General features: G+C 33.0%; 1 protein-coding gene across 6 annotated transcripts in view; it reads left to right on the top strand.

Moving 5' to 3' along the window:
- The window catches only part of Csmd3 (CUB and Sushi multiple domains 3), a 1,205,819-nt gene that overhangs the window by 1,177,117 nt on the left and 16,556 nt on the right, over positions 1-12,146 (top strand). For all 6 annotated transcript variants that reach the window (XM_074069090.1, XM_074069089.1, XM_074069088.1 and 3 more), the window contains 5 exons: positions 1,195-1,368; positions 2,234-2,307; positions 7,050-7,161; positions 8,045-8,224; positions 10,611-10,676. In XM_074069090.1, the coding sequence (XP_073925191.1) occupies positions 1,195-1,368; positions 2,234-2,307; positions 7,050-7,161; positions 8,045-8,224; positions 10,611-10,676 (606 nt within the window). The remainder of the gene's footprint in view (positions 1-1,194; positions 1,369-2,233; positions 2,308-7,049; positions 7,162-8,044; positions 8,225-10,610; positions 10,677-12,146) is intronic.

Raw genomic sequence — 12,146 nt, 5'->3', positions numbered from 1 at the left:
TTTCTTAACTTATATATTATGGTTATTGTTTGTTTGCTTATATCACAAACATATAAACTCCATAAGGGCAGGAGTCTTCCTTTTTATGTTTACTGATATGTCCAAATGGCTAAAACCACTTAGAACAGTGTTTGTCTTTAGTAGTTAATAAATATATTTTGGAGGGGATCATTTAATCAATTTGTTTGGCAATCCTGTCAAGTTGATCTTTTCAGTGGTTGGAAAACATTGAAATTCCTTAGTTTTATGTAGATTAGGATCCTTTAAAAGGAGATAGCCTTTTTCCCTTTTTTGTTAAAAAAATTAACTATATTTTCAAGAGGAAATCAATAAGATATTTATATATGTGCTCTATGTAGTCAAAATACATTAAAATTATATTAACATTAAACAAACATATATTTAGATATACATATGTGAAAAAGGGGCAGTATAATCTACAAAAGACAATTTGTAACATTATAGATGGATTATTTTTCACAGAGCTACCTATGAATCACATGCTTTTTCAGGAATAGATTCCAGCTTTGCAGCATGGATGTACTGATACAGGTACCAATACATAGTTTGATTCTGGTCAATGTAAAACACAAAATAAAAAGTATCCTATTACTGTAGCAATAGGAAAAGGGGACCAGGAACTAGAGAAAAGGTTAGATTAAAAAGAATTAACCTAGAAGGTAACACCCACGCACAGGAAATCAATGTGAGTCAATGCCCTGTATAGCTATCTTTATCTCAACCAGCAAAACCCCTTGTTCCTTCCTATTATTGCTTATACTCTCTCTACAACAAAATTAGAGATAAGGGCAAAATAGTTTCTGCTGGGTATTGAGGGGGGGAGCGGGAGGGGGTGGAGTGGGTGGTAAGGGAGGGGTTGGGGGCAGGGGGGAGAAATAAACCAAGCCTTGTATGCACATATGAATAATAAAAGAAAAATGAAAAAAAAAGTATCCTATTACTGTAGTAAGCTAGATAGAATATATAAGACTAAATGTTCTACTCAGTTTTTCAATCAGTATTTTTGTAGCTACAAGACAGAAAGAAATTTCACTGGGACAAATTATCATGGATAACATGTCACTTTAGTGCAATATTACAATGAGTTGTCACTGTTTTTCTGAACTATTTATTCTGATGAATCCTAAGTATTTGTGATCACTTTGTGATCACTTTCTTTATTTTCACTTCTAGCAAAGTTTTGTGGTGACCCTGGTACACCTTCCCAAGGAAAACGAGAAGGCAAAAGCTTTATATATCAGTCAGAGGTTTCATTCAGCTGCAATGCTCCTTTCATATTAGTGGGCTCAAGCACCAGAATATGTCAAGCAGATGGCACTTGGAGTGGCTCATCACCTCACTGCATAGGTAATATTAATTAAAGACTGATTATATTCAGTGCTGCAGAATTAATAGATGACAGTGGTATTTATTAGTTTGCTTTATCCTAAAACTTCAGTTGGCTAAGTATGAAAAACTAACTTAAAATACACAGGCAATTGGATGGCACTGAAAGTAACTGTTGGTAGAAGGCATCATTATTTTTAGCATTTTTAAACTTGCAGTAGAAACAGTTGAAATAATTTTGCTATAACAATGAAATGTAAAAGAAAGAAATTTTCAAAATAATTGCATTATTAAATACTGCCATTTATGTGGATTGTTAGAGCCAATAAAACACATTCATATGAAATGAAACTTACTCCAACAACATTAAATGTCATGCTTGGTAAACCAACCAAAAAACCTGTCACACAAACAAACCAACTTAGAGACCACCAATCCCAAGATTCTTATTCATGAATATCCTATAGGTAGTTGTGAAATCCAAATGACTAAACCTTGTTTCTAGAAATAACTTTTTGCTTCTTCAGGGAAATATCACCTACCCTGAAGTCATAACTTAGCTGGGTTTTATGTATGGAGACTTCTTTAGGATCCTGTGATTTTTCTTGGCTTTATATCTACAGAGTCGACTCCATATCAACTACTTTCCCTATTAAAAGGATACACAGTTCAAGAATTGTGTAATGCATATCAAATATTCTTGACCTGAATGTCTTTTTTCAAGCACAACGGGCTCTGTCCAGGGGGAAATGTTATCAGATTTATATATTTTATTTTTATCCAGGGTACTTTCATTAAACCCAGATCATTTAAAAATGTTTTGCATGAGAGAAATGTATCTATTATAAATGTTAAAGGAATGTTATGTTTTTGATCTTTATGTTAGAACCTACTCGGACCTCTTGTGAAAACCCAGCTGTGCCACGGCACGGATCTCAGAACAATACGTTTGGATTTCAAGTGGGTACTTTTTCTTATTTTGTATTTATTTATTTATTTAGGGTTTTGAGACAGGGTTTCACTACCTTACTGGCCTCAAACCTGGCTCTTCCCTCCAACCTGATCCTACTGCCACAGCTTCCTGAGTGCTAGGATTCTTAGGTATATGCTACCATGCCCATCTCATGTGGTTCCTTTAAATAGATACTTCCATTTAATATAAAACTAGGTCAGAAATCTTCTTTGGTTTATGAGCTTTCTAGTCTTCTTGACACAAACAGAAAAAATGTCATGATTGTATCTGAATTCACAAACAAATGAAAAAAAGATAACATGCAACAGGAGTGGAAGTAAAGGAAATTAGGAACAGTAAAAGTTGTTTCCAGAAAATCAACTAACTGAATATGGTGAAGAAATAAAAGAAAAGGTGGGGAGAGAGCTCTGAATATCAGAAAACCCATAAGCGGTAGAACATGAAGGGTATAGTAAATAAGTGAGTAAGTAAATGAGTAAATGCTATAGGAAGGTATGGTGCATGGTGAGGAAACATAAAATGAGTGGGGTTAGAGAAGAGACTTCAGAGTCAAACATGAAATACATAAAAATGTGATTATTGAACAAGGTAATTATTGTATATAAGACTAAAATATATTTTAGTCATTGACATTTATGTGGGAAATTTCTGAGACATAATCTGACCATAATCTAATATTATACAACACATAGCTGGAGTGTTTAGGAGAATTCTTTAGCATGCACAGTCATGTGTGGCTGACTTTCTTGTTCTCTCTTTTTCCAATTTAGATTTTATGTAGAGATTCAGCAAGTTTTCTATTACATGAGTCTAAGGGGAGCCAAAGTACACACTGATTCCAAAAGCAAACAGCCAATTTACACGTTACCCAATTGCTTTCTGTGGCAGGGATTTCTAAATTGTGCTATTCTGAGTGAAATTCAGTGTGAGCCTGAAGAGCATGCATTTCTAAAGGAAGGTCTCATTTAAAGTGCCATATTTTTGTGGCTAAAAATAGTTTTCATTTATCTACAGTTCAGGCACAGTATGAGCATTCATTTAATAGTGTTTCCAGTTCTTTTGGTTTGCCTCAGGCTGCTGCAGATAATTCAAAAGTGTAAAAACAAGTCTCATTCCCTATTATATCAGTGTTTTAGAGAACTTTAGATTCATATCTCCATAAAAGGTTTTTATCAATTGGTCTAAATCTTGAAAAATGGGCTACAAGCTTCATGGCATGAGTTCTTATCATATACATGAAGAAACTGAAACAAAATACAATTTGTTGTGATTACATAGCAAGTTGGTGACAATATCTTTGCAGAACACAAAATGTTGATGCTGTCGGTAGTATACAAAATCAGGCTGATTTTCTGAAAAATATGAGACCTTCCTCGTAAATATTCTTTGAGATAATGGAAATAAAAATGGTTAGTTTTAGAAGTCAGTCAACAAAATGGAAAAAATCTGCATTAAGTCTGCATTGTAAAACTTTTATTACTATAATCATTGAAAATTGTAATCACCAAGTTAGCGTAACCCTGAATACCTTGCGCTAATAAATATCTGCTAGAGTATTTTTGTCTAGCTACAGAAGTATAACTAGGCTAGATTATAAATATGGTAATTACATTTTAATTATGTCAATGTCTATTAAAATAAAAAATATATCAAGTATGTAAGTCAGGAACATCACCTTTCTTACATGTTTATGGAGGTATGCATGTATATTTGCATATATATACTAAATATGTTAGCTAAATCTGTACAGAGACAACACAGTAAAAATTATGTAATTCTAGCTAATAACAAGTCTTTGGTGAAAACCACGTGAATATGGTCTCATATGCAGAAAAAGTATCTTTGTGAGTTGAGAAAAAAGCTTGCAGATAACAGAAATTTTTGAGTGAACTCAGACCTACTGGTATTACAAATCTTGTGCAGGTATATCCAAGCACGGAAGAAAGGGAATGTAGGTGAAACAAAGCAAGCCAGAAGTGAAGCTGAGCCTGGGTAGTTTTACTTAGGCTTTTCCACTGCTCCCTGTTCACTTGCCTCATCTTTCACCTCTGTGGTTTGGCCATGTGAACAAAGATGAATCATTTCATTTCTATCTACATGTTAGTCACACAGAAAGTGATCAGCTTAATCTCAGTTTCAGATTTCCAGAAAAAATCAGGATTTCGTAAGTTTTGTGAGCTAGGAAGTAAATCACAGTTACAGGAAGCCAATCCTAGAAGAAGCAAGATTTCAGATTGAGCTGTGGAACACCATCTTAAGTGAAGTTAGCCAGACTCAGAAGGCCAAAAGTGGCATGTTCTCTCTCATATGTAGGGTATACACCTAATACAAATATAGCAATATTAAGAAAATTGGTTACACTAAGGGGAGGTCACATATGAGAGGGTAGGTTGAAAGAAGGAAACTAAGAAGGTAAAAATGGTTAGTATACTCTCTATACAAGAATGAATATGGAATTCTTAAACTGGCTAAAACTCCATAATAAAGAGTTGAAGGTAGAATGAAAAAAAAATGAGGATATGAAACAATTGGATTATAGTACATATATACATGGAAATATCAAAAGGAAACTCCCTGTGTTGCTACACTTGTATCTCAAATAAGCAAAAATATCATTTTTTTTCTTTTTTCCTCTACAAAATGAGAGAACAGGAGAGCAGAACAAGTTCCGAGGGTGGGTGGTACCAGTGGGAAGGGGGAGGTGACAGGGAAAGGGCAGGAGGGGAATATGCTGCAAATACTGTGTACACATATATGTAAATGCAAAAATAATACCTGTTCAAACTATTTCAGGAATGGGGGAAGGGGGAGATAAATGAGTGGAGAGGGAGCGAATCCAAGTATGATACATTTGATACATTGTAAGAACTTTTGTAAATGCCACAATATACCCCCAACCAGCAAAACAATAAAAAGAAATTAACTGTAGAGTCACCAAAGCCATTTTCTTAATTTTTTTCTTAAATTTCATTATTTTTGCCTATGTAAGTTTATGTATTTATTTAGTTGATGGTACTGGAGATTCAACCCAGGACCTGGCATTTGCTAGACAAGTGCTCTACCACTGGTGCCATGCCCAGCCCTTTTTAAATTTCCTTTTTGAGATAGGATCTTGCTAACATTCTCCAGGGTGGTTTTGAACTAGTGGTCTTCCTTTCTTTGCCTTCTTAGTAGCTGGGGTTACAGGTATGACCTACCATACCTGGCCATATAGATTTATATAGTACATTTTTGGATAGAGATATATTTATTAACATATAAAAATGAGTCTCCTGTTCTTAGAGAATACTTGTTGAAAAAAATATGAAACAGAATTTATTTTTCTTTCTTAAATATTCTAAGTTAAAACAATTTTGAATAAAAATGGACTAGTAGTGAAAAATGTGGGAGTAACCTGGGGAGAATTAGCTGTCAAAATGATTGATACTCCATCTAGATTAATTATGGAGTAAGTGCCAAGCACACATATTTCATTAACTGCTCTCTATCACTCTTTCATTTGAGCTCTGGGCAATAGAAGATACGTTACTTGGATTCAAAGTTTGTTTCATAAAGTTATCGTAGTTATGGAATATTTTACATCCAAATCTTTAGATAATTAATCCCAAATTGTTGAACTATAAATTCCAAGACATTTAATCATAGCATATTTTACCCTACCAAAATAATTGTGGTGATGTCCAGTTTGTATTTGAAATTAATATTTAAGTACAATTTAGTCCCTTAAATGACGAATATAATGAGATGAATTATAAAAGAAAAATCCATAAATATTCATTTGTCACAATAAAAATCTTTTTATTATTTTTGAATATAAGCCCATAAAAATTCAATCTTTCTTAATCCTGAAAGCTCAGGACTAAAACTGATGCTCCATTAGTAAAAATTGAAGTCAGAAAACAAGGTCTGAGTGATGAATCCTAAAGACAGTGGCTGAGCATTCTCAGTCCATGTGCTGGTAAATTGTGAAATCTAAGTAGCACCAGCCTCATAATTAGAATCACCATTCTTATTCTTTCAGAACTGATCCTCACTTATGTCTCAAACTTCATCATTATAGCTAGAATTCATTTGAAATTTATGTGCCATCCCAGTGTGGAGTGGATTATAAATTCTATTTCATTTAATCCTTAAAACAAATCTCAAGACAAATAATAGCACAATCATTATTTATAGATGAGAAATTAAGTCTCAAAGAGGAGATGTAGCTGATTCAACTAAGATCAGATCCAGAATTAAAATGAAATGTACCTTTCTCTGGGTTCTTTTTTTAATTTATTATATCCCAATGCTTCCCACCTAACAATCTTCCAACTTCTCTGCTCACTTGGTGAACCATCCAGCTAACCAATAAAATATACTTTCTTTTTTTCCTAAAACAGATGATGGATATTTTAACCTCCATAATTTTCTCATCATGTATTATCTTTTTTGCTTTTGTATCAGTTGTTCTCAGACTTTAATGCTCACCAAAGTCACACAGAAGGTTTATTAAGTGAGATCATGTGTTCCCCTTTTAAGAGTTTCTGATTCCGTGGGTCTAGGCTTTTTCTTCAATCTTGAGATTTTTCCCAATATTCTTTTCAATCAGATTTCAATTTCTATATTTTTTCAACTCAACTATAAAGGATTTCATGTGAAAGCATTTTCTCACTCACAGGTTTTTTTCCTGTTTATTGTGATATTTGAAGTTGCATTGTGAGACTTCTTTCTCTGCAATTTGAAATAGGTAGGAAGTGTTGTACAGTTTCATTGCAAAAAAGGACACTTACTTCAAGGGTCTACAACACGCACTTGTCTCCCTGACCTCACATGGAGTGGAATTCAGCCTGAATGCATACGTAAGTATTATGTATAATACATGATAATTATCATGACTAAAAATTTATATATATATTTTCTCCTAAGATTGAAAACCTTTCTTAATCCTTTTAAGCATCTATACAATAAACGTGCAAAATTAATTTTTAGACTATTATAAAGCATATTTCATTTATGCAATTTTGCTGCTGTATCAAAACCAATGCTTAATGAGAAAGCCATCTTTCTAAAGAAGTCAGAAGACAGAAGACATGAGGTCCAATTTTGTTCTTTTGGAAAATCTCTTATAATTGTGTTAGTTTGTCTACTATGTAACTTTATGTGGTTATTTATTAGTTGTTAGCTTCATAGATCTGCACTTACAAACTGAAGTAGTCTAAGATAGGAGGATCCAAACTAGTAACTGTTAACGTTTGTAATCATATGTAAAAAGTTTTTCTAAGTGTTTGAGGTAATCTAGAATGATATGCCAAAAGAAGTCACAAACACACCTTGTTAAATTTGAAAATTATTTCAGAATTCCCTGAATTCTCTAAATGATCACAAGCTTGAAAAAATGTAAGTGGTATCTTACTGCAGGACTTTATAGCTATTTTTAAATGTTGTTCATTGTGACTCTGTAAGATGGTACTATAGATGCATTTATGAGCTTAATAAGCCATAGTAAATCTATATTTTTCTTTCTTATCTACTAACACATACCCATGTTCCACACATGGCTTTTAGACTATGAAAAAAATATGTATAGTCACATTGACACATTTTCTTAGTTTATTGGATAATTATTCTAAGATATGCTTAAATAATGGTATTAAATATGTCAAAAGCATATTTTGACTCTTTTCTCACATTTTTATTAAGATGCTTATGGAACATTAACATTCTTCTCTTTTTTAAATATAGCCCACAGCTGTAAGCAACCAGAAACTCCTTCTCATGCAAATGTAGTAGGAATGGACCTTCCATCTCATGGGTATACACTAATTTACACCTGCCAGCCTGGCTTTTTCTTAGCAGGTGGAACAGAACATAGAGTATGTAGATCTGACAATACCTGGACTGGAAAAGTTCCTGTTTGTGAAGGTCAGTTTTCTCTACAGACAGTATTAACAAAAAAGATTGCATTATTTAGGCCTGTCTTAGATACAAGAGACAAAAACTCAATTCAAATTGCCATAGAAACAATCTTGAAGAGCAGACATTACACGAATGTTTCTTGATCCAGAAACATAGAAATATTATTCAGATCTTTTGTTAACTTCTTTTCCCTGCTGATTTGGTTTTTATCATTAATCTTTCTTCAAGTTCTCTCTTCAAGGTTGGTATGTTAATTTTCTAACATTTTCATACCAAAATCTGTGAATCTTAACAATATAGAAATTTATTCTTTCATAGACCTATGGTTCAGAAGTCCAAAGTCAAATTGTCAACAGGAACTTCTGTGCTCTTTGAGTTCTAGAGAAGAGTCTTGCCTTGCCTCTCATAGTTCTTGGCAGCTGTTGGCATTCCTTGGTTCATAGTTTTACTATAACTTCTGCTTACAAAACATCTTCTTATGTCCTTCTGTCCTGTGAATTATCCTCTTCTGTTGTTAAAAGGGTGCCAGGCATTTTAATTAGGGTTCACACTGAATTCATGTTTATTTCATTCCACTACCTATAATTAGTTAAAGTCTGCAAAGGATTTATTTCCAATTAAGGTCATATTCTAATGTTTGATGTGAACACTAGTCAACCCATTAGGGTAGAGTAAATTACTACCAGTATACCTGGCTTCATAGCCCTTTGTCAAAGTGTCCCTAGTAGTCGTTGCCAAAATTTGGCCAGAAAAGCACTCTTCCTATCATAATTTTGAACTGATCCCATCTCTAAACCTATGACTCAGTCAGTTTGTTATAATATTTTAATTAGAACTATATGAGGTTCCCATCTCTGTTACTGCTTGGTCAATATAGTCCCTACCTGGACACAATGTGAAATACTAGCAGAACAAGGATTTCCTTATCAGAAGAAGCTGTAAAGAAAGCTTTCTAGAGTTATTGATCAGGTCATCAATAAACTCCTTTTCCTTATATCTTTTTTCAGGCCTTCTAATATTTGATTTTTGCAGCATGCACAAATGACACTTTTCCTTTCTCCAAATGTTTTCACTCTCTTCTCTTAGAATCTGTTTTCTTTTTCTTTCTTAAAATTGTATGATAGAAAACCCTACTTTATGAGAAAATGTTTTTATTTGCTTGCTGTTATCTGTTTCTACTCTCTTAGTTTCTTATCTGTCCCTCCTCAACTAAGAATTTAATCTCAGTAACAAAAACTTTATTCATAGTGTTTGAACTATAAGCTTTACATCAATATTGGTGTCTTATATGTGAAAAGTGATCAGTAAATATTTGTTGAATGAATATTTTATTACCTCATAATTTTAGTTATCCATTCTTCATTTTCTTTACAAGTTTACTCTTTTCTACTCATGATTTTCTAAAGGCTTAGCACCTAATCATCTCCTTTCATTTTATATGCCCTCCTAGGTGATCTCATTCAAGCTAGTTGTCTCTTCTATGAAAATTACTTACAAATTAATATTTGTAGCTCATTTTTCTTCTTTTAGTCTAAGACTTTTATATTCAATTGCTTACTTGACATCTCTACGTAGTCAATAGTTGTAAAACTGAGCTCATCAATTTATTTTCCCCTTTTAATTGTCTATTGGTTCTAAATAATCTGCCATCTAAACTCACCACAATTTTAATAGCAACCTTATCTATTTTCTTTTTTCTCATCATGCTATGGTAATACAACTCAGCATTATCTCTGCTGGGACAACTGTAGCAGTCTCTGGCCAAATCAACATCATATCAATATTTGCTCCTTTCTGAATGCTCTCCATTTTTCAGTGTTATTCACCAAAATCACGACCACTGAAATCCTTTCAAAGACATTACCTCTTAAGACACATGCCCTATAAAGCAGTGCATGTTGTATTTCTACAACTGTCCATTCCCTTCAAGCACCTCACATTGATTTCTTTGGTTTTGATCTTAAAATATTTCACCTTTGAGTCTATCATATTTCTTGTATGTTTTGAGCCATTTTAACCATTTTTGATTCTTCAGCATCAACCCTATGCAAATAGATTTTGCCTTTTGTCTACAGAAACATATCCTCAGGAGCTTTCCTGTTCAGAGAAACTGTTTCCATTTATCCTTTAAGATAAGAAACTTGTCTCAAGATGACAGGACAGCAATAATCTGCCCCTTTTCCCACTGGCATAGGATAGGGGTAATTATTGAAGTTGCTACTTACACAATAGGAGTTTTGCATAGGAAAGTGAGATGTTGTAATGAACAGGACATTTTGAAAACTTATGTAATATTTAAGAGAGTATAATTGGCAGTGTGTCACATTTTATGTGTGTGTCTATGCATGCTATTATAGCAACTTCTGCAAACACTCACTTTTTCTTTTCATAGCTGGTTCCAAAATATTGGTGAAAGATCCTAGACCTGCATTAGGAACACCCAGCCCAAAGCTCAGTGGTGAGTAATTCAATTTGTATTTCTAGAAGTCATGACTTCTAAAATTGATAATTATTTTCTTGACAGAGAAAATATCTTTCAGTATGATAAAATTCTGCATTTATATTGAATGTAATGATTTGTGATAAGATGCTGAATTTAATACATGCAGTACTATGATATGTATGCCTTAAATTTATTTTTCATAGTTCTTTCTGCCAAAATTATTGTTTATAGGGCTCTCTATAAATTTTCCCTTGAAGAATTTCTATAAAGACAACATAATGTAATATTTTACTTAAAATATTAAAATAAAAAATGAGATTACATTTAAAAGTAAAATTTTAAAATACATACATTTTTAAATGGCACCAAGTATTCATGGTATGAGAATAGAAGCTTACTAACTTCTAACTTGTCCAGTTGATTTTTAATTATATGATTTACAAAGAAAAATTAAATACCCAGGGGAGTCATTAGAAACATGGTCTTTAAAGTCTTATAACCTTGACGTAATGCCCATCTTATCTACTCTCTACCTTGTAATCTTGGAAAAAATATTTTATATATCTGAGTTTCCATTTTTTATCTACAAAAAGAAATAATGATTAAATTATTATGAGAATGAAGTACAAAGTGCTTGGTCCATACTAAGAGTTCAATATATAAGAAATGCCTTTTTTAGGGCTGGAGGAGTGGCTCAAGAATTAGAGCAATTGCCTAGCAAGAGTGAGGCCCTGAGTTCAAACCCTGGCACTGCCAAAAGAAAAAAAAGAAATGCTTTTTTAGTCATGATTTTATTTATGTGATATAAACAAAACTGAGTGTCATGATGAATTTCTCTACTATGTACAATTGAATATATGCCAATATTACATTTTAAAAAATTAACAAAAACTAAAATTAAATCTGTCCAAAAATAAAAGGGTAAGGATTAGCCTTAAGTCTTAACCTTGGAGTCAGATTTGGTCAGGTAAATTAGGACAAGAACAGTGGTAGAATATAAGTTCAGTTGGTTCAGAAGCTTTCAGTATAAATGCTATAAAAGTGAGTGCTTGCAAATCTCTGAAACTTAATTTATTCAACCCTCAAAGAAAATGTACTGAATGCCAGTAAGGTAGTCAAAGGCTGTGTCAACATAAGGTGGAGTTACCAATGGAGTCTAAAAACCATAATGGTCAACCAGTGCCCAGAATTTTCCAAGGGAGATGCTACAACTGGGAGCAAATGGGTATTCTGAATGATAGCTCCAGTACCTCAAATGTGAACCTGACCTATCCTGAGCAAAACATGGTCAAGGGCCACTCACTAGATAAATCAACCTGACAAAAAAATAAAAAGAAAATATGGAAGAGAAGAACCAAGCCACATAAGATTGAGTCAATATGCATATGAAAAAATTTATTTATCAAATAATTATAAATATTGCCTTCAAAGGCAAGGAGATAATTTTAGGCCCACTTGACTTGGGATTATGGATGAAAAAAATTC

The sequence above is a fragment of the Castor canadensis genome, chromosome 3 (assembly GCF_047511655.1).
Source record: "Castor canadensis chromosome 3, mCasCan1.hap1v2, whole genome shotgun sequence".
NCBI classification, from domain to species: Eukaryota; Metazoa; Chordata; class Mammalia; order Rodentia; family Castoridae; genus Castor; species Castor canadensis.
The sequence above is the reverse complement of the archived record's forward strand: the minus strand, read 5'-3'. Positions and strand labels throughout refer to the sequence as shown.